The following is a 22,769-nucleotide window of genomic DNA, read 5'->3' as shown; positions in this document are numbered from 1 at the left end:
ATTAGGCATTGAACACATAACCTCGAGTTCTTACCATCCTGAAAGTCAGGGGGCACTAGAGAGGTTTCATCAGACTTTGAAGTCTATGTTAAGGAAACACTGTTATAGTTCCCAACGGGACTGGGATGAAAGTGTTCCACTTGTTTTATTTGCCTGTCGGGAAGCAACCCAAGAATCTCTGGGATTTAGTCCCAGTGAGCTTGTGTTTGGGCGTGAGATGAGGGGTCCTTTGAAGGTTTTTAAAGAGAGGCTGGCTACACCGGTTGACAACACCAAAAGCCTTCCAGAGTACGTCAAGACACTGAATGACAGGTTGAAGAGGGCTTATTCCTTAACCAGGAACGTATTAGCCACGTCACAAGCGAAAATGAAGAGACACTTTGATCAGCGGGCTGTTGACCGTTCATTTCTGCCAGGTGACAGAGTGCTCCTTCTCCTTCCGGTGCCCGGCTCCTCTCTCTCCGTTAGGTTCTCTGGTCCTTATGTTGTAGAGAGAAAACTCAGCAAGACTAACTACATTATTCAGACCCCGGATCGCAGACGTCCCACTCGGGTGTGTCATGTCAACATGATGAAGCTGTACAACTCTCGTGAACCTTCAGCTGTGCCATCTGTGGTCCAAGAGCAAGTGGTTACGTCTCCGATGGCTTCGGTGACCAAGGTGGAGATTACTCCAGATGAAGATGGGTTGGTGTTACGAGGTGCTGAGCCTCAAAGTGCTCGACTAGATGCCAGCGCAGTTGGGGCGGGAGCGGTGCTTCTCCAGGAGGATACCCAGGGCATTGACCATCCTGTGAGTTACTTCTCTCGGAAGTTTGACAAACACCAGCTCAGGTATTCTACCATTGAAAAGGAGACCCTTGCTTTGTTGTGGGCCTTGCAACATTTTGAAGTCTATACAGAGTCAGGTCAGAGGTCAGTCCAAGTATTCACAGATCACAACCCTTTAGTTTTCCTCTCCAAGATGTATAATCACAACCAGCGGCTTATGCGTTGGTCACTGATTATTCAGAATTATACCCTCAAAATCCATCACAAAAAAGGTTCAGAAAACATTGTAGCAGACGCACTCTCCCGTGCTGTTTAGAGAGGTCACCAAACCCTAAGTTTGGTTTTTGAAGGGTGAGAGTGTTACGTGCCAAGGGGTGTGGCTTTGCTTTTGTACTCTGTTTTGTGTTCTATTCATCTTTCAGGCGTCAGGCCTCCTCTGATTGGCCAGTTCGAAGTTGATTGGCAGGTGTCTATTGGCTGGACTGGGCTCAGTTGGCCAATCACACTCCAAGGAACACTACAAATGAGCCGCTCCCTGGCCAGCTGGTGGCTGCTGGCTTCTGCTTTGACAAACATTTGCGAACAGGCATCTTTATGTTGTGTGTGGTGGGAGGCTGGACAGGTAAGCCGGGGTACCCTATACACTGGTTGTAGATTTTACTCTGTTAGTCACACTAGGTTATGCGGTTGATGCCACCCTTGTATGTTTTCACTGACTTTTATCGTGTAGCTAGGTAGGCCTTTTGTTTTGCATTTTTCTTTCAGTTAGGCTAGGCCCTGGAAGCTACTGACCTCTTTTTGTTTTATTACTTTCTTTGATTTGGATCAACCGCCCAGTCCTCCTCCCCCACCTCTTTACTGTTGTTAAATTTGACTATCCAGGCAAGCACCCAATAAATCCTGCCTGATACTTAACTGTTCTGTGGTCTTCCTCCTTCATTGATTGTGGTTGTCCAGTGTTGCTGTCTCCTTCCTACCTTTGCCTCCGCCATGGTGGGGGGGACGTAACAACATCTATTATAGCATCAAAGTAAAACAAAAAAACTAAAGTATACTTCAATGAAATTAATCAAAATGTCTAATCTGGCAAAAGAAAAGAAAAAAGGTTTCACCTTTAAATAAAAATCCAAATCACAAATTCAGATTTTTGTTGTGTGTGGGGGTTTTTGTGTGTGTTGTCAAGTATAAAAGTTTTGCACTCTGTCACGGTCTCGATGTCTGCCCGGCCGGCTCCGCAAGGTTACATATGTTTATTGTGTTGCTGCTTTCTTCCACTCGTCATTCTGCCTGGGCGGAGCTCAGGCCCACGCACCTGTCTGCAATTACGCTGCAACGTGTCCTGTCTGTATGGAGCCTGAGAGCTGCCAGAGTAATAATGTAGATACAGGCCTCTTTCTCCTTCTGCTGGTGTTCATGGTTTTATTCCATTGATGTTGCTATCATTTGTAAATATATTTATTTGGTGTTATTTTATCAATTTTCTACTACTGTCGTTCATGTATTTAATTTTTTTTGTATTTAAATATGATTTTTTTAAAAGTAATGCTGCGAGTTAAAGGTTTCATTGAATTAAAAAAGATTTAAAGATGACTGGTGGCGGAAGCAGAGCACAGACTGTGAGAATCTATCGCCATCGTGTGGTGCAGAGATATATTTCCATTGAATTTAGACAACGAAAGCTTGGCTCACAGAGCAGCTGCAACACGAACAAAAAACATTAAATAGCAACATATTATATTATATTATATTATAGTGCAAACAGTGCAGGCTTCAGCTCTGGGGAAGAAGCTGTTCCTCAGTTTGGGTGGATTCTGTCACTCACAGCGTTGTTAGCCCTCTTGTGCGCGCAGACTGCAACCCCCCTCCCCCGCCCCCCCACTGTGCGTTGCCCTGATATCTGCAGTGTGAGGTTGGATCGCTCATTTTAATCCTCACACTGATGCCACTTATTTCGGTCTTTGTTTGACATAAAAGGGCATATTTGTCACTTTATTGCAACTATATTTGCACTCTTGAGCTCCTTCATTCACTGACTGATCATAAAGTTATTACTTGCGTTATGTATTCATCCTTTGGAACATAATTAATGAAGCCACATGTAATCACTAAAATTTGTATTTTGGGTACAATAAGAGAGTTTCAGATGTAATGCTGTTTTGTTTAAATTTCACCAACTTGCTGATGCCCACGGTTGTGAGTGCAGCTTCTTACAGTACATGGGTGGATGGTTGTAAATCACATCACAGATGCCAAAAACCTCTCAAACCAAGCCCTCTTGCCGGTGATGCTGTGCGCAACCTCGTGACAACCACATGACTGATACTAACTCCTGAGCTGACTGTATGCTAACATGCGCCACAAATAAGGGTCATATTTGGATTTAAAACAATCACCGAGAAGCTTCCACTGAATGCTACTTTCCCCTGCATGACACTGAAATCATTAACACATACTAACCCTCCATACCCTGTAGGAAACTCACTTGCTTGGAATAACATTTCAACAGGGAAAGAGTTGAGAGCAAATGTCCTTCTCTTGAACCTTCTGTCAGTCAGACAAGTGTAGCTTGGGCTTTTCTTTGCACAGGATTAACAATGGCGACATAAACGAGCTAAGGAAGCATAGAAACTGCAGAAAGGGCGTATGGCTCCTGTGTCAGTGAATCCAAACTACCTCTATGTTTGAACAAATCCAGTTACACAGCTCAAGAAAATATTACTCTAACGGAAGAAAAAGGCAGTATGTGTCTCAGTAGTACTAAAAAGCTATTATATCAAAACGTAAAGGGAAAACTGAACTGAAACTGAAACAAAACGAAGCCTATCATTAGGAATAGTGACTTTTTACAACTTCAGTTCTTTTTTCACTCAGTAGGTGGCAGCAAACTACAAACAATGGTTGCATTTTACACTCATCCGTTTTCATTAGAGGCAGAACCCAGAAGCACATCCAGGTTTAGGTCTACTGCTTGGTGCTACACAGAAACAGGCTGAACAGACTGGAACTCACATGAATTTGGACGAATCGAAGTAAGAATGTCACTTCTGCTCAATTGAATTGATTATCATGACCCTCACTAATAGCCACCTTAATAAGTTAAGAGCAATGTGCCAAAGTAGTATAAATATTTTAACTTTTGGAAAATCCAGCAGGTTGATTAAGTGATTTCACATCATGTGTTCAAACGGCTTGTCAGTTTTTAATATATCCCATGTGCGCATACTTAAGCTTTAAAAAAATACAGTCCAATGACCTGATAGATGTTTGCTGAACATTGTGGTTTACATCAGCACTTAAATTAAATCATAAAGAACCTGTTTTGTGTGGGCTGTTCGATACCATGAAGCAAGACCTCTGAACATCTCACTTTTTACACACAAACACACGCATCCAAGCAAACAGTGTTTTATGTGCTGTGAGGTTTATAATATTATTTTATGCCATGTTAGACCCCTAATTAAAGATTGTGAATTATGTAGTTTTAGTTTGCATTATTCTCCTGAATTAGGAGAGGGTGATAACTATTGCATTTGTTAAACTGATTTGCATTACACTGCTGATTTATTGTGAATGGATGATATTGTTTCATGATGCATTATACTGCTGAGTTATAAGAAATACTGTTTGCAGAAAAGTCATCGCCTTATTTGTCTGATTAGAAGAGAACGGAACATGCTGGAGTTTTCTGCCCCATCTCAGCAGGAGCAGATAAACAGGGAGCCAAGGTCGTAGCTTGGGCGCCGTGTGAGAGAAAGCATGTGAATGTTTAGGCTTTTATGATAAGGTGGGGGCACCAGAGGCTATAAGAGTTTGATCAATGCTCCACCATTTTGAGATCTGAGGCTGTCTGCATACAGTGTCCATCTCCCACGCGTGTGATCATTAAAATCATCGTTTGACTTAACCCGGCCGGACCAGTGTTGTTATTGTGGTTTTTCCTCTTGTCTCCATCCCCAATTTTTGAACTCGTAACAGTGCTGTCGTCTAAAATATTATAAATTTGCCTAAAGTAGAAGTGTTTAAAACTTCTATACAGATCCTGTGCAGCTGCAAAGCAAAAATAAAAAACTCCCTCCAGGCAGAAGCGGCCATTTTCGTATGTGGGGAAAACCCCCACAAAAACAGAGGGGACAGGCTGGCACCAGAACACCACGGATGTGCCCCGAGATGAGTGTGAAAATGTGATTATCAAGAAGCCCACCTGGGCTTCAGGTAGGCCGCACGCTTGTCCAGAGTTCACTTTGTCTTCAAGCTTTTTAATTTAAAACATAAACTGAGGCCTACCCCAAGCTAAAAGAAGGCAGATTATGTTCTCAGATAAAGCAAGCAATGAGGGCGAAGCAGAGAAAGTACCTGCACAATACATTCACATAAATCTAAATGGAATTTCTTTGAGGACACAAACATCTGGGGAGTAAACAGCTGTTTCAATACCTAATCACAGATGATGAGGACGAAGTCCAAGTCCTGCAAGGACTGCTGGAAACAGCAAAAGAAAAGGTGGTACGTCAGGAATTTCACAACAGCCAAGTTGTTGAATTATTATTGAAACGCCACAAAGAGGAAAAAAATAAGATGCAGCAATTTTACGAGGAAAATACTAAAAAAAACTCGAAGACAAAGCCAATGCTGCAGACAGAAAGTTAGAAGAGGTCATGGAAATGTATGATTCCAAAATAGAAAAGCTTGAGAGAACAGTAAAAAATAGTAGAGGTGTGGCCGTCAATGCGGTTAAAGAACGCGAGGAACAACATCAATCCTCGCAGTGTTGGATTGAGGGTCTTCTGACACGTAATACAAAGTTACAGGACGAAAATGAATTGATGGATAAAACCGTGAAAGAATTAACAGACGAGAAAGATCAAATGGGCAAAGTAATAGACAACCAAAAGGCCCAGAATATGGAGATCAAACAGAAATGTCAGAGAAATATTAGGGCTCTGGCCTTTGAAAAGAAAATGAAGGCTATGGTCGAAGATGAAGTTGATTCTTTGAAAAAGAAAAATGAAGACCTAAAAAAGGCCCTAAGCACAGAGCAGGAAAACCACAGAAAGACAGCAGTGGACAGGTATAAAGTAAAAACGGCACACAATCAGGCACTGGCTGAAAAGATCTCACTGGAAGAGCAACTGCGCGCCACAAAAAAGCAAACAGAAATATTCACACAAAAAATGAATTGCCTGGAAAAGAAAAAGCGCCACTTCCAAGAGGAATTGTACCAGTGCGTTTTGTCCTTTGAAAAGGCATTTCCACATGCAGGTCACTTCAGAGAAAAAGAAAAGGTGGAATTTAGGGATATATTCCACAACTTGAAAAAGAAATACGTAGACGGTGTGGAAGGCATCCCCTTTGTTGGAACAACGAAGGAGTTTCTTGAAAAACAGCTGAACTGTCTACGTACCAGATGCAAGGATCTAGATGCAGCTTTACTAGATAAAACACGGGAGCTGGAATCATTTAAAAAGCAGTACAATGATATGGTAAAGTCTTCCGAATACGCTTTATTCAAACAAAAACAGGAGCTCATTGGACCAGTGAACCAGATGATCAGAAAAGCTGGCAATGAAGAAAAAGAGATAGGTCATCTAAAATCTAGAGTGAAAGACGTTCAACTCCAGCTTAAATTAGAAAAACAGAAAGGACAAAAGCTCGCACCGTTGGTCCATAGAGGCGTGATGGGGAGATGTTATGGGGAGACTCCGACTCCGTCTCAGATCTTTCCACAGATTAAACCTCGTCCACCTCCAGTGCAAACTAAATTTATTCAAGTGGCTCCAAAACACCCTGGCAGACGAAGGCCTTCCCCAGAGTCTCCATCAACACCACCTTTCCTCAATTCTTATGATGTATTACCACCAATTGGAATAGGCCATTAGAAGTATACTTCATCTTGTCTCCCTCTATTCTCTTTCCATCACCCCCAACCGGTCGCAGCAGATGGCCGCCCCTTCTTGAGCCTGGTTCTGCTGGAGGTTTCTTCCTAAAGGGAGTTTTTCCTCCCCACTGTCGCCCAGTGCTTGCTCAAAGGGGATCTTTGGATTGTTGGGGTTTTCTGGCTTTTTCTGTAGTGTTTTCACCTTACAGTATAAAGCAGCTTGAGGAGACTGTTGTTTTGCCATGATGCTATATAATCTTAAATATAACTGAATTTCCTAAACATCTATTATAGCATCAAAGTAAAACAATAAAACTAAAGTATACTTCAATGAAATTAATCAAAATCTCTAACCCTACGGTGGCCCTGAGAGGCCAAACGGACACCAGCAGTAAGAAAAATGCTGCAAAAGCACACAAAACACAACGGAAATAGGAAAAACAAAACAGCATTTTTCTTATCGCTGGTGTTTTCTAAAGTTGCAGTCCGTTTGGCCTCTGAGGGCCACCGTACTAACCTGACCAAAAAAGAAGAGAAAAAATGAATAAATAAATAAAAATCCAAATCACAAAAACCTTCTGATTTCTGTTGTGTTTTATTGTGTTGTATGAAAGGACTTATATTGCAAGGTAAAATCCCCAATATATAAACCAGAAATCCCAACAATAGCAAGTCATTTCACACTTGCTAGAATTCCAAAAACGTCCAAATCTTTTGCATCTGTGTGAGTTTTTGATACAATTTTATATCAGCTTCAAAAGAAACAGAGCGATAATGTTTTTCTCTTGAGTTCTGCATCTCCCTGCCCTTTTACAACATTTTTGTTTTGGTGGCTGAGTGGCAATTTAGAAAGCTAGCATGTGATTGACAGTTTCCAATTGGCTGAAAGAAGAGATTTAAATTAAGTTTGATAAAACCTTATCTGGTTTCATAATTTATGCTGCTAGTTTGGTGAGTTAAAGTTTATGACGCACTCATCTGATAATTCATCGAGATAACTTTTGACTTCTTTCCTTCTTTATTATTATTATTATTATTTAAAGGAACCTATTAAATCTTTTTTGTAATGAAAATCAATCAATAGTAATTGTCGATAGAATGAAAGTCAAAATGGAATTTCTTTACAGATTTGTCGTCAGCTCTTAAGGATTTACGTATTACATGATTTATGACTCATTACATTTTTGTTATTGTTGGAGCTATTTGTTCTTTCTTTATTTTTTTTTAAATTAGTTAAAGTTTGTTGTTAGTTTACTTATATTTTGGGGTTTATTTGTCGGTTAATATTTTGTTTTAACCCTTGTATGGTGTTCGGGTCTGTGAGACCCGTTTTCAGGCTGGCACCAGAACACCACGGATGTGCCCCGAGATGAGTGTGAAAATGTGATTATCAACAAGCCCACCTGGGCTTCAGGTAGGCCGCACGCTTGTCCAGAGTTCACTTTGTCTTCAAGCGTTTTAATTTAAAACATAAACTGAGGCTTACCCCAAGCTAAAAGAAGCTAAACCTATACACCATGGACAGAGACAGTCTGATTGAGTTTTATTTTAGGCTGGGAATGAGCTACAAACGCATTTTGAAAAGCCTGGCAATGCAAGGAACCATCATTACGGAGAGACATTTAAACCGGATATTGAGAGCCAAGTCGCTTTACAGACGTAAGTACGACCTGGACGCCGGGATAGATTTTATTGTGAACCAACTGCAAGGGCCTGGGAAGGATCACGGTTATCGGTGGATGTTTACAAAGTGCAAACAACACGGCACTGCGATCAGGAAAGAAGACGTCAGGATCCTCATCTCTTTACTGGACCCATTAGGTTCCCAGGTTCGCCAGACCACACGTCTCAGAAGGAGGCAATATTTTGCTCAGGGGCCTAACTTTGTGTGGCACATAGACTCTTATGACAAACTAAAGCCATATGGGATATGTATTAATGGATGCATCGACGGTTTCTCACGCAACATCATTTGGCTGCGGGCCGCACACACTAACAGTGACCCAAAGGTTATCGGAGCTTACTTTGTGGAAGCAGTGGAGAGTCGTGGGGTTGGCCTACCCCAAGCTAAAAGAAGGCAGATTATGTTCTCAGATAAAGCAAGCAATGAGGGCGAAGCAGAGAAAGTACCTGCACAATACATTCACATAAATCTAAATGGAATTTCTTTGAGGACACAAACATCTGGGGAGTAAACAGCTGTTTCAATACCTAATCACAGATGATGAGGACGAAGTCGAAGTCCTGCAAGGACTGCTGGAAACAGCAAAAGAAAAGGTGGTACGTCAGGAATTTCACAACAGCCAAGTTGTTGAATTATTATTGAAACGCCACAAAGAGGAAAAAAATAAGATGCAGCAATTTTACGAGGAAAATACTAAAAAAAACTCGAAGACAAAGCCAATGCTGCAGACAGAAAGTTAGAAGAGGTCATGGAAATGTATGATTCCAAAATAGAAAAGCTTGAGAGAACAGTAAAAAATAGTAGAGGTGTGGCCGTCAATGCGGTTAAAGAACGCGAGGAACAACATCAATCCTCGCAGTGTTGGATTGAGGGTCTTCTGACACGTAATACAAAGTTACAGGACGAAAATGAATTGATGGATAAAACCGTGAAAGAATTAACAGACGAGAAAGATCAAATGGGCAAAGTAATAGACAACCAAAAGGCCCAGAATATGGAGATCAAACAGAAATGTCAGAGAAATATTAGGGCTCTGGCCTTTGAAAAGAAAATGAAGGCTATGGTCGAAGATGAAGTTGATTCTTTGAAAAAGAAAAATGAAGACCTAAAAAAGGCCCTAAGCACAGAGCAGGAAAACCACAGAAAGACAGCAGTGGACAGGTATAAAGTAAAAACGGCACACAATCAGGCACTGGCTGAAAAGATCTCACTGGAAGAGCAACTGCGCGCCACAAAAAAGCAAACAGAAATATTCACACAAAAAACGAATTGCCTGGAAAAGAAAAAGCGCCACTTCCAAGAGGAATTGTACCAGTGCGTTTTGTCCTTTGAAAAGGCATTTCCACATGCAGGTCACTTCAGAGAAAAAGAAACGGTGGAATTTAGGGATATATTCCACAACTTGAAAAAGAAATACGTAGACGGTGTGGAAGGCATCCCCTTTGTTGGAACAACGAAGGAGTTTCTTGAAAAACAGCTGAACTGTCTACGTACCAGATGCAAGGATCTAGATGCAGCTTTACTAGATAAAACACGGGAGCTGGAATCATTTAAAAAGCAGTACAATGATATGGTAAAGTCTTCCGAATACGCTTTATTCAAACAAAAACAGGAGCTCATTGGACCAGTGAACCAGATGATCAGAAAAGCTGGCAATGAAGAAAAAGAGATAGGTCATCTAAAATCTAGAGTGAAAGACGTTCAACTCCAGCTTAAATTAGAAAAACAGAAAGGACAAAAGCTCGCACCGTTGGTCCATAGAGGCGTGATGGGGAGATGTTATGGGGAGACTCCGACTCCGTCTCAGATCTTTCCACAGATTAAACCTCGTCCACCTCCAGTGCAAACTAAATTTATTCAAGTGGCTCCAAAACACCCTGGCAGACGAAGGCCTTCCCCAGAGTCTCCATCAACACCACCTTTCCTCAATTCTTATGATGTATTACCACCAATTGGAATAGGCCATTAGAAGTATACTTCATCTTGTCTCCCTCTATTCTCTTTCCATCACCCCCAACCGGTCGCAGCAGATGGCCGCCCCTTCTTGAGCCTGGTTCTGCTGGAGGTTTCTTCCTAAAGGGAGTTTTTCCTCCCCACTGTCGCCCAGTGCTTGCTCAAAGGGGATCTTTGGATTGTTGGGGTTTTCTGGCTTTTTCTGTAGTGTTTTCACCTTACAGTATAAAGCAGCTTGAGGAGACTGTTGTTTTGCCATGATGCTATATAATCTTAAATATAACTGAATTTCCTAAACATCTATTATAGCATCAAAGTAAAACAATAAAACTAAAGTATACTTCAATGAAATTAATCAAAATCTCTAACCCTACGGTGGCCCTGAGAGGCCAAACGGACACCAGCAGTAAGAAAAATGCTGCAAAAGCACACAAAACACAACGGAAATAGGAAAAACAAAACAGCATTTTTCTTATCGCTGGTGTTTTCTAAAGTTGCAGTCCGTTTGGCCTCTGAGGGCCACCGTACTAACCTGACCAAAAAAGAAGAGAAAAAATGAATAAATAAATAAAAATCCAAATCACAAAAACCTTCTGATTTCTGTTGTGTTTTATTGTGTTGTATGAAAGGACTTATATTGCAAGGTAAAATCCCCAATATATAAACCAGAAATCCCAACAATAGCAAGTCATTTCACACTTGCTAGAATTCCAAAAACGTCCAAATCTTTTGCATCTGTGTGAGTTTTTGATACAATTTTATATCAGCTTCAAAAGAAACAGAGCGATAAAGTTTTTCTCTTGAGTTCTGCATCTCCCTGCCCTTTTACAACATTTTTGTTTTGGTGGCTGAGTGGCAATTTAGAAAGCTAGCATGTGATTGACAGTTTCCAATTGGCTGAAAGAAGAGATTTAAATTAAGTTTGATAAAACCTTATCTGGTTTCATAATTTATGCTGCTAGTTTGGTGAGTTAAAGTTTATGACGCACTCATCTGATAATTCATCGAGATAACTTTTGACTTCTTTCCTTCTTTATTATTATTATTATTATTATTATTATTATTTAAAGGAACCTATTAAATCTTTTTTGTAATGAAAATCAATCAATAGTAATTGTCGATAGAATGAAAGTCAAAATGGAATTTCTTTACAGATTTGTCGTCAGCTCTTAAGGATTTACGTATTACATGATTTATGACTCATTACATTTTTGTTATTGTTGGAGCTATTTGTTCTTTATTTATTTTTTTTGAAATTAGTTAAAGTTTGTTGTTAGTTTACTTATATTTTGGGGTTTATTTGTCGGTTAATATTTTGTTTTAACCCTTGTATGGTGTTCGGGTCTGTGAGACCCGTTTTCAGGCTGGCACCAGAACACCACGGATGTGCCCCGAGATGAGTGTGAAAATGTGATTATCAACAAGCCCACCTGGGCTTCAGGTAGGCCGCACGCTTGTCCAGAGTTCACTTTGTCTTCAAGCGTTTTAATTTAAAACATAAACTGAGGCCTACCCCAAGCTAAAAGAAGCTAAACCTATACACCATGGACAGAGACAGTCTGATTGAGTTTTATTTTAGGCTGGGAATGAGCTACAAACGCATTTTGAAAAGCCTGGCAATGCAAGGAACCATCATTACGGAGAGACATTTAAACCGGATATTGAGAGCCAAGTCGCTTTACAGACGTAAGTACGACCTGGACGCCGGGATAGATTTTATTGTGAACCAACTGCAAGGGCCTGGGAAGGATCACGGTTATCGGTGGATGTTTACAAAGTGCAAACAACACGGCACTGCGATCAGGAAAGAAGACGTCAGGATCCTCATCTCTTTACTGGACCCATTAGGTTCCCAGGTTCGCCAGACCACACGTCTCAGAAGGAGGCAATATTTTGCTCAGGGGCCTAACTTTGTGTGGCACATAGACTCTTATGACAAACTAAAGCCATATGGGATATGTATTAATGGATGCATCGACGGTTTCTCACGCAACATCATTTGGCTGCGGGCCGCACACACTAACAGTGACCCAAAGGTTATCGGAGGTTACTTTGTGGAAGCAGTGGAGAGTCGTGGGGTTGGCCTACCCCAAGCTAAAAGAAGGCAGATTATGTTCTCAGATAAAGCAAGCAATGAGGGTGAAGCAGAGAAAGTACCTGCACAATACATTCACATAAATCTAAATGGAATTTCTTTGAGGACACAAACATCTGGGGAGTAAACAGCTGTTTCAATACCTAATCACAGATGATGAGGACGAAGTCGAAGTCCTGCAAGGACTGCTGGAAACAGCAAAAGAAAAGGTGGTACGTCAGGAATTTCACAACAGCCAAGTTGTTGAATTATTATTGAAACGCCACAAAGAGGAAAAAAATAAGATGCAGCAATTTTACGAGGAAAATACTAAAAAAAACTCGAAGACAAAGCCAATGCTGCAGACAGAAAGTTAGAAGAGGTCATGGAAATGTATGATTCCAAAATAGAAAAGCTTGAGAGAACAGTAAAAAATAGTAGAGGTGTGGCCGTCAATGCGGTTAAAGAACGCGAGGAACAACATCAATCCTCGCAGTGTTGGATTGAGGGTCTTCTGACACGTAATACAAAGTTACAGGACGAAAATGAATTGATGGATAAAACCGTGAAAGAATTAACAGACGAGAAAGATCAAATGGGCAAAGTAATAGACAACCAAAAGGCCCAGAATATGGAGATCAAACGGAAATGTCAGAGTAATACTAGAGCTCTGGCCTTGGAAAAGAAAATGAAGGCTATGGTCGAAGATGAAGTTGATTCTTTGAAAAAGAAAAATGAAGACCTAAAAAAGGCCCTAAGCACAGAGCAGGAAAACCACAGAAAGACAGCAGAATATGCATCTTCTTTTTGTTTTCATATTTTAATCTATATTTAATTGTTTTGTGGTTTGCAGTGTTTTGTGTTGTTTCACTTTAAATTTGTAAAAGGAAAAAGCTGAAAATTTAAATAGTTAAAAGTTGAAATGTGAATATTTGATTTTTGTATTATATGATTTATTTATTACATTTTATGTGAAGTGAATAAAAAGTATATTTACGGTTGCCCCTACAGACAAAGCACATACAAACTTCAAATCACGTATGAACTCTGAAGCACATACAAACTCCAAAACACGTAAAAACTCTGAAGCACGTAAAAACTCTGAAGCACGTAAAAACTCAAAACACGTACAAAAGACAACAGAAGTGCTCCAGGATGCTGGGCGCAGTGTTGAGCTTTTGTTACCTAGTGGCTACACAAGCCAGCAAGTACCAACGACCGGATTTGGTGTGTGGTAGTAACAGGTAAATGAACTTTTTTTTTAAATTATTTGGATATATATGAGTGCGTGTGTATAAATACACAAACAATACACACATGCTTTTAATTGTGTAATTTAAGTGATCTAGTAGCTCTGCTTTGGAAGTTCAGTTCATGCTAGAAATGTGTTTTGAAGTTTGTACGTGTTTTGTCTCTAGGGGCCACCGCATATATTTATATATAAACATATATGAATAAAACCACTTTTTTTACGCTAGTAATTCCTTTTGTGCATAATTTTATATTATTGTTAATAATAAATTAATTAAAGCAACAAAACAACCCGAAGAGCCGGTTTGGAGCCGAAAGAGCTGGCTCTTTTTAGTGAGCCCAACCAAAAGAGCCGGATCTCTAAAAAGAGCCGGAAATCCCATCACTATTAGGGTGGGTTAGGTTAGGGGAATGGAAATTCCTCCCTGCACAAGGAGGGCAGGAGTAGGTGCACGCTCCGCACCATGACCCTTCCCGAGACCCACCATCCCATCTACCGTATCCGGCAATCCCCAGGTCCGAATTGAGGTAAGTACCGTCCTTTTCTTTTTCAGGTTCAGGTAAGTACCAAATTATGTTTAATTTTACCAAAGTTGTGTTTTATTTGTCCTGTTTTTTTAGGTTTCTAACTGTGTTTTAATAAAATTTGTCTTTGCTCAATGAATTTAGTCTGTGTCATTTTTAATTCCAATTTTTAGGCTTTTAAACTGTTTTTATCCATAAATTATCCAATTTTTAGGTTATAAATTTATGATATTCCAATTTTTAGGCCAGTAAATCAATATGTAAATGAAAAAAACATCAAAAGAACCCCCCCCCCCCCAAAAAAAATAACAAACTAAAACAACAAGCAAAAACACTTTTTAGCGCTGACGCATGGCTGTAGCTACATTTCGGCTGGGCTGTGCCTTCTTCAGGGTGTGCACATGCGTCGCTGGCCAAATTAAAATGAAGAAACTCTTCTCTGCCCCTCCTTTTATAGTGTGCTGTGTCTTCTCCCACTCTTGGGATTTCTGTTTTATTGGGGGGTTTTTTGTTCAGTATCTTTAATGTTTGTCCTGTGTTAGCTTAGGCTTTTTTGGTTTTTATTATTTTTCTGGCACCTCCTTCTGTAATGTCTTTTCCATTATCCATCCTTATTTTTCTATTGTTATGGCACCCCCTTCTTATTTGTCCTTTCCGTTAATTTTTTCGTGATTTTGTTCCTTTCCTGTGATTATCCTATTCATCCTGCTCTGTCCTTGTTATGAGATCCTCCGTGACCTTTTGTGCTATGTTGCGTTTTATTGTGTTGTCAAGTGGAATTTGTGCACACTTTCCCGAGGTTTCTTCCCATCATCTGGCACCTGGGAGTTTTTCCTTGTCTTCCTAGAGAGCCAGCTTGGCCTGGGTCAGGAGCTCTATCACAGCAAAACAACAAAAAAAAGACTTTTATGAAAGAACGACTTGAATTTTGTGTTATTTAAAAACACGTATTTAATTATTATTCAGTGTTGTGTGTGATAGCAAACTGCCAGCCTTAAACCTGAAAAAAACTCACGATTTTATAGAACTAGACAATGCATTTCCTGAAGAAAATTTCAATGTAATGATTATTTATTAATACGTTTTGTATTCAGTATTTAGTTTTATAAAGTAAATGCTGACCACACAAGTTTCCTTCTGGATTAATAAAGTTTTAAAAAATATCTGTAAAGTGTTATGAAATATAAAAATGTTTTTGTTGAGAATATGTCCACACAAAATAATTAAATAGGGCATTTTCTGTTATTTAACAGAGGTTTTCTGTTTTATAATTACACTGCAGTTTGGACGACGAGCTTCTGGAACGTTTTTAGGCATTTGTTCACATTTTGCAATTTAAGCCCCAAGAAACATAAAGATTTTATTATTTTATTCCAGCAGCACTCCATTATCATGTACACTGTAAAATCTAACATTGTGTTTAATTAAAAAATGTAAGGATATACTAAACTCAATTTTTATCAGTTTGTTTAAATAAGTTACCAGTAGTTTTTATTCAAAAAGCTGATCAACCCAGTTTATTTGAGTTGTCTTGAATTGGAAAAACTAAGTAAGCTAGAAATTTTGCTTCTCAGTGCAGGCTTTTAAAAGATATGGTTTGAAAATGCCATGTCACTGCTATCCTCCTCACTTTGCACAGATCAGTCTGCATGTTCATGGCACCCACATTTTTTTATTGCATTAGTTTGAGCAAACCTGGGTTCAGATGGAGCAGCTTGAGCTCAAGAGATAATTTCTGTGATTTTTTGCGTGATACTCTGGCTTGGAAGTAAACTGTTTTTGTACCTTCTTTCAGTTTAGAACCAGGTTTTGAACTTGCTAGCTAGCCAGCTTGTTAGCCTAGCATTAGCCTAGCGTTGCTGCTGCTTCTCAGCTCATGTTACGTAGAAAATTAACCCCAAGTGAAAAAGATAAGCGCAAAATCACAGACAGACAGTACGCAAAATGCCTATGTCCTGTTGTGTTTACGGATGCTCCAGTAGGTCGACCAGAGAAACTGATAAACGGTATTTTAGGGTACCAAAAATAGCCCAACGAAGAGGAGAAAAATGGAAAATTCTAACCGAAAAACGTAGGAAAAAATGGATTTTAAATTTACGTTTACAGTTGGGAGGAGCAGAGTCTGCCAATGCCCGTGTCTGCAGCGACCACTTCGTCAGAGGTAATGTTATGTTTGCAAACGAACTTATTAGCATTAGGTTGTCGTTAAATTCTCGTTTACTTAGTGCTTTTAAGTTAGTAGTCTAATATTGACTTGATTGGGACTATAGGCTGCCCAAGTGCTTTGGATGACGACGAGTCGGAGGACTGGGCTCCGACGGTCAATCTCGGCTACGAACGAAAACCCAGATCGGAATCAGTTCTCAAACGAGAGAAAAGAATGAAGCTTAAGGCAGAACAGCATCGATGTGCAGAGGCGATTTTGGATATGCAACAGACGGCTGAGAGCCCGGATTTGAGCCTAGTGACAGTGGAGAACCCCGAACTGCAGCTTCCAGCTGAGAATCCACAACCAGAAGACTTCAGTGTGAATGAGACATTCACTTATCCAGGTAAGATATTGTGCTGAGATGTAAAACAAACAAGAATCATGTCAAAGAGAAAAAGATGCCATTATCTGTAATGATTATGGTCCAAGTTACATATTACATGTTTGTGATTTTTTTTAATCACAGAGTAAATCCATACCATTTTATTCAGAAAAAAAGAAAAAGTGGCACTTATTACCGTCAGGCACACACCACAGGTTTTTGTACACTGCTATGGTTCTTATATTGCCAGATTCCAGACAGTCTCCTTTCACAGATAAGTAAAGATATCCGTAATGTAAGGTTTCTGTGGTGAGAAACATATAAATATATTTTTTGTTTAGACGCAACATGTTTTTTTGTTGATTAAAAAAAATAATTACATTAAATTAACATAGTGAATTAAACACATTACACCAGATTCTAATAGCCCACTAAAAAAACTCCTACAGTGAAAATGAGTAAAAATTGAGGTTGCCTCTATTATGCTGATTATGCTCCCCCACTGTTATATTGCAGGCTGTGCGGATGCTGGATGCCAGACAGAGCTGACGATGGATGACATCGAGAAGATGGAGGATGTTTTGAGACAGAACACAGCAGAGCTGGTTGATCTTCGGAGCAAGGCTCTGGACACACAGTTCAGCCAGGAGGCTTTTGAAAAAAATGAAGACAAGACAAAGTTCTACACAGGGCTCCCCAACTTCTTAGTTTTAATTCAGATTTTTGAACTGTGCGAGCCCTATATCACCTCGGGACCTATGTCTTTGTTGTCCAAATTTGAACAATTCATACTAGTTTTGCTGAGGCTGAGACTAAATCTGCCCCTGAAAGATTTAGCTTTCAGGTTCAATATTTCTCTGTCCACTGCTTCTAGAGTTTGGCATAAAGTAATTGACATACTTCATAAAAGGTTAGAGTTCCTAATTGAGTGGCCAGAGCGACATGTTCTTCAAGCTACGATGCCACTGAGTTTCAGACAGGCATTTGGATGTAAAGTGGCTGTGATTGTTGATTGCTTTGAAGTCTTTATTGAGAGACCATCTAATCTTCTTGCACAAGCTCAAACTTGGTCCAACTACAAGCACCATCACACTGTAAAATTTTTGATTGGTGTTGCCCCCCAAGGCTACGTCACTTACATATCTTCTGCCTGGGGAGGGAGAGTTAGCGATAAGCAGATCACAATAGAGAGTGGCCTCCTAAATAACTTGTTACCTGGAGATATTGTCCTTGCAGATCGTGGGTTCAATATTGGCGATAATGTGGGGTTTTACTGTGCTTCACTACAGACACCGGCATTCACTAAAGGGAGAAAACAGCTGTCAGCCTATGAAGTGGCAGAGACAAGGAAAATAGCCAATTTGCGTATCCATGTTGAGCGAGTCATAGGTTTAGTCAGGAGGAAATATCAAATTCTGCAGAGCAGGGCTATGCCAATAGAGAACATGTCCACAAAGCCAGGTGAGACACATGCATTGATCGACAAGATTGGGGTAATTTGTTGTGCCTTATCAAATCTCTCCGAGTCTGTTGTCCCACTGGAGTAAGGGGGGTGGGTGGTAATCAATCAGTTAAAAAAAATTAAATGTCTTGTCACTGTCACGGCTCACAGAAGGGGGTGGAGAGGAAGAGTAGTGTCCAGTATCTGCTGCTTGGCTCTGGTGATAAGTAGAACAGGGTAGAGTAATAGTAGTACCTAAGTCCTGACTCCTGATTAGTCTGTAAATGTTTTCAAATGAAATATTTTTCTCCAACTGTCAAATTGTGCTGGCAGTTTGTACAGTATTATACTGTGAGATGGATTGCAATCTATTTTGTTTATTTGTTTAAAAGTCTAATCTTGTAAATAAACCACCAATGTATTATTATGCTGCCTCAATAGCATTTAATCATTGTGTAGTGTTACACAACACTTAAATGACACAATTAAATGTACAATAAAATTAAATGACAATTTGTGCTCTAATGCTACGTCAGAGCAAATACAATAGCCAGAACTCATGACTACCATCAGGTCATAACAATATTCAAAATGTCATTATGTTGTCGTCCTTTTATCACATTACACATGTATGTTTGTAACTTGCTGTCCCAGTATTTCTGGGAGTATACTGTTTCTAAAAAAACACTCAACTTTAGGAATCGCATCATCCCAAAACTCAAGGTCAGGCAAAATCCTTTCAACAAATATGTCATTGCGGTTCCACACAACAAAGTCACAGTACTCTGCATTTGCAATGTGAAGCTGTGCCTGAATTTGGTAATAGTAGTCATGAGTTGGGTCCAGTGTGACATTATCCCCGTCACTGATGAGGCAGAAGCCCTTCTCCCCAGCACGCATGCGCAGGTTGACCGCATCTTTCTGAGAGTGTGGGCACTAAAATCACAGTGATGAGAACAACAATCAAGATTTATCTGATGAAACAGTGAAGAAGCAAAGATGATGGGTGTGGTCTGTGTTATCATAATCTCTCATTGCCCAAAACAAATGTCTATTTGACACAGACAATAAAGCCTCATCTTATCTTAATTGAACAATAGATTAGAAATTAGAAAAGGTATTTCCTGCATTTTTACTCAGTTCACTGATTCTTATGGAAAGATGTCACACCTATGGCCTTGACTACAACAGAGTCAATACCTTAATCTCGCAGATGCCAGTTCCATGACAGTCACAAGTGACTATCCCATCAGGGGAGGACCCCATGTATGGCCACTTGGGGTTCAGCCAGAGACCGCTGTCCATACATGAGAAGCCTGCATGCTCCTGGCTCATAAGCTTCTCATATGCTCCTCTGGCTTGTGCTTCATGTTTGCATCCATAACTATAAACAGTACACATGCCAAACATGAAAAGGAAATTATTACTTAGTATTGGATGTGTAAAACAGTAAAGTGATGTATTATACAATATGCCATTACCCTAAACTATACTTAGTTCTTACCCTGTATAACCCTAGCCGTATAAGCCTATAACTAACCTCCATCTTCATAACACTTTTTTAGTTACAGTTATGGACAGTTTCATACCCCAAATCTTAACTCTGCCTTACCCTACATCAAACCCTAAATACCTTGTAGCAGCTGTGGTGAACCTATATGCCTCTGGATAGCATATGGCCTTGATCAAGCTCTTTGATGGTTGCTGGGGGTTGGTCTTAAGAACTTGTTTCAGCTTAGAGGCAGTTACGCGTCCAGCTCTTTGCCTAAACCAAATACTGCTTGCACTCTGACTTCGAGTCGCCCTCTCTACAGCCTGGACTTGGGACAGGGTGAGCTCTTCAAGCTGGAAGTCCAGGCATAGCTCTTCAAGGTCTTTGGGGGGGAGCTGCAGTGTCTCTGGTGTTCTGTACTCAGGCACAGTTTTAGGAAGCATGCTAGACTGGGGGACAAATTCTTTGTGGTAAGGTTCCCTAGACATCAGTGCTGCACTCCTTGGACAGTTTTTGCTTAAACTCTCAAAAAACCTACAGTATGTCTCTGAATCTCTCTGCACTCTTGGGCATGGAAGTGATTTCCCAACCTTTTGTGTACTTGTGCAGCCATCAATGGAACACTCAAGCTTTCGTTTTTTTGACTTTGCTGAAGAGAAGTCAATCAGAGTTACTGGGCAAGCAGGAATCTGGAAAAATTAAGCCAAAGAAGATCATTAAAATTTAAAAAGCTCTTTTCCAAAACGCTATATATTCGTTTCCAAAAATATTCGAAATTGAACAGTGATGGCAGTGGAGTGAGTATGTGTGTTTTAGGCTGGGTATAGTGGTTGGTTGGCAGTGAAGTGTGTGTGTGTATGTTGGGTGGGGATGGAGGTGCCATGTGCTGGGTATAAAAGGAGTGGAAAGTAAGCAGTTCCATGTTGATGAAAATGTGGTGTGAGGAGTTGTGAGTATTGAGGAATGCATGAGAAATGTGAATATATAAAGTGCTGCAGTCAGGTGTGTGTGTGCGCAGAAAACAAGTGCTAGGGTGTTGAGGCATGCATGAGAAGGGTGTGATATACAGTATACGGTTCTGCAGTCATGGTTATGTTAGTCATGAAAAAGGAAATGGCTTTTAAATGCTGTTATAGCGTTTTGGAATAGAACTCTTCATTTATTAAAGTACTGCCTTTTGTCTGACGCCCTCACCTGCAACCTGCCCGGCTTGATTAGATCTACCAGCTTGAAGCCCCCGCCGGTATAGCCTACAGGGTCATTGAGGCACTCAAGCTTCCCCACCACGACAAGGTAGCAGTATAGGGGAAGATATTTTATCCTACTGTCACATGAAGTCCCAATATAACATTCTTTATCCTACATTTTGCTTTTTGGCTTACCTTTTTAACATGAGATGGCATCAGCCACTTGCACTGCTCTGATGTGCATGTCGCTCTCATTTTCACCCCAGCTTCAACTGCAAAAAGAACAGCTCCAACGTGCGAGCATGATTCTGATAGTCTGGAAATAGAGCACATAATCTTTTTAACATGAAATGCAATATTTACAGTACATTTTGATGATGCATAGCTTACTAATACTAATGTGCAATGGCACTTTATTTGAAGTAACATGTTTATTCATTAACTCTTTCTCAACAGCCTATAGAGAAATCATTATCTAGGTGATGACATGACTGAATAGTTCTACCCTCTATCTGAAAAATGCATCTGAGTGTCATGAGGGATCTAAGGCAATCACACAAATTCTTAGCTGATGAATTCTTAGCTAAACGAAAACACTCTCTCCCCACTACTACTGAAGTACACCTGCAAAATGCTAGCAGTGCCCTATGCGTATATGTGTGTGTGTGTGTGTGTGTGTTCTCATTGCAATAACATCCTACTTAATTAGGCTACTAACCCTGCCATACAATTGCAATGAGCTGCAATCACTTCTCCATCCTCCTTTGCAATTACCCAAGTCTTCAGAGGTGTCTCGTTAGACCGCTGAGAATGGTTTACCTTGAAACAAACAACTGTCACTCTAACGAAGTCCTAAGGATGTGGCATGTTTGTTGACGTTAAAGCCGCTACCGCTAACTGTTAGCGTGTTTAAGATAAAGCAATATAAGAACAAACACTCACCCTTGCAAACACCAAACTGTATCCATCACGGAGACGTTTTGTTCCAAGGTTGTGGACCCACCCGCTGACAAAAAAATTGTACGCCTCCAGACTCTTGAAAGCTTTCATTTGCTGCCTAGTGTAGTAAGAAGTCTGGAGGACCAAGTAGTTGGTGATATCCACAGCCTCGATAGTAGGCAAATCCTTTACTTCTGTGGTGTATTCGGACATTTTCAAAGAATACGGATCACGTCCGATATATTTTTTAACTATCTGTTTATATCTCTCCCGAGAAACGGGGTCTAAAGTTGCACAATAGCTGCTCTCCTGACTCTCCACAGTGTCCTCCATGTTTACTTCCGCCCTCCACTCAAAAATCGCGCTGCCTCCGCATGTCATCAGAACCACGTGACCGCAACCCAACTATTCATTAAAAAATTGATATATATATTCGCTTCCGTGACTTTTTGATGGGTGAAGCAATGTAAGGGAAATTATGTCTTTTCTGTTTTTCTAATTTAAGCTTGAGTTGAATGTCTTTCACTCTAGATTTTAGATGACCTATCTCTTATACTTCATTGCCAGCCTTTTCGATAATTTGGTTCACTGGTCCAATGAGCTCCTGTCTTTACCATACCATTGTACTTCTTTTGAAACTATTCCAGCTCCCGTTTTTTATCTAGTAAAGCTGTCTCTAGATATTTGCATCTGGTACATAGACAGTTCAGCTGTTTTTCAAGAAACTCCTTTGTTATTCCAACAAAGGGGATGCCTTCCACACCGTCTATGCATTTCTTTTTCAAGTTGAGGAACATATCCCTAAATTTCACCTTTTCTTTTCCCTGAAGTGAACTGCATTTGGAAATGCCTTTCCAAAGGACAAAATGCACTTTACAGTTCTTCTTGGAAGTAGTGCTCTTTCTTCTCCAGCCAATTAGCTTTGTGTATAAATTTTTCTCTTTGCTTTATTGTGGAGCACAGTTTCTCTTCGAGACCCACCTTTTCACCCAGTGCTTGATTATGTGCCGTTTTTACTTTATACCTGTCCACTGCTGTCTTTCTGT

At 40.2% G+C, this 22,769-nt stretch overlaps 2 protein-coding genes across 2 annotated transcripts; one reads left to right on the top strand and one right to left on the bottom strand.

Annotated features, from left to right (window-relative positions):
- Positions 1–16,077: 16,077 nt before the first annotated feature.
- LOC146671358 (uncharacterized) lies at positions 16,078–18,436 on the top strand. The gene is made up of 3 exons (XM_085403575.1): positions 16,078–16,294; positions 16,404–16,685; positions 17,181–18,436. The coding sequence occupies exons 1-3, from the start codon at positions 16,078–16,080 to the stop codon at positions 18,209–18,211; spliced, it is 1,530 nt and encodes a 509-aa protein (XP_085259701.1). The 3' UTR covers positions 18,212–18,436.
- Positions 18,437–18,674: 238 nt separating this feature from the next.
- Positions 18,675–22,104, bottom strand: LOC146671357 (uncharacterized). The gene is made up of 6 exons (XM_085403574.1): positions 21,727–22,104; positions 21,503–21,603; positions 20,980–21,100; positions 19,739–20,286; positions 19,306–19,489; positions 18,675–19,041 (listed from the first exon to the last, which is right to left on the bottom strand). The coding sequence occupies exons 1-6, from the start codon at positions 22,102–22,104 to the stop codon at positions 18,727–18,729; spliced, it is 1,647 nt and encodes a 548-aa protein (XP_085259700.1). The 3' UTR covers positions 18,675–18,726.
- Positions 22,105–22,769: the final 665 nt, after the last annotated feature.

The sequence above is a fragment of the Rhamphochromis longiceps genome, linkage group LG4 (genome assembly GCF_057381845.1).
Source record: "Rhamphochromis longiceps isolate RC_006_pf linkage group LG4, R_longiceps_female_GT1.1, whole genome shotgun sequence".
In the NCBI taxonomy this organism is placed as follows: domain Eukaryota; kingdom Metazoa; phylum Chordata; class Actinopteri; order Cichliformes; family Cichlidae; genus Rhamphochromis; species Rhamphochromis longiceps.
This window is presented reverse-complemented; position numbering and strand designations above follow the sequence as displayed.

Excerpts from the sequence above, each read along its gene's own strand:
- LOC146671358 (XM_085403575.1), top strand. The coding sequence starts at position 16,078 with ATGCCTATGTCCTGTTGTGTTTACGGATGCTCCAGTAGGTCGACCAGA. Across the intron at positions 16,295-16,403 it reads CAGCGACCACTTCGTCAGAG|GCTGCCCAAGTGCTTTGGAT; the intron begins GTAATGTTATGT and ends TTGGGACTATAG. Across the intron at positions 16,686-17,180 it reads TGAGACATTCACTTATCCAG|GCTGTGCGGATGCTGGATGC; the intron begins GTAAGATATTGT and ends GTTATATTGCAG.
- LOC146671357 (XM_085403574.1), bottom strand. The coding sequence starts at position 22,104 with ATGACATGCGGAGGCAGCGCGATTTTTGAGTGGAGGGCGGAAGTAAAC. Across the intron at positions 21,101-21,502 it reads CATTGCAATTGTATGGCAGG|ACTATCAGAATCATGCTCGC; the intron begins GTTAGTAGCCTA and ends CTCTATTTCCAG. Across the intron at positions 20,287-20,979 it reads TGCCATCTCATGTTAAAAAG|ATTCCTGCTTGCCCAGTAAC; the intron begins GTAAGCCAAAAA and ends TAATTTTTCCAG.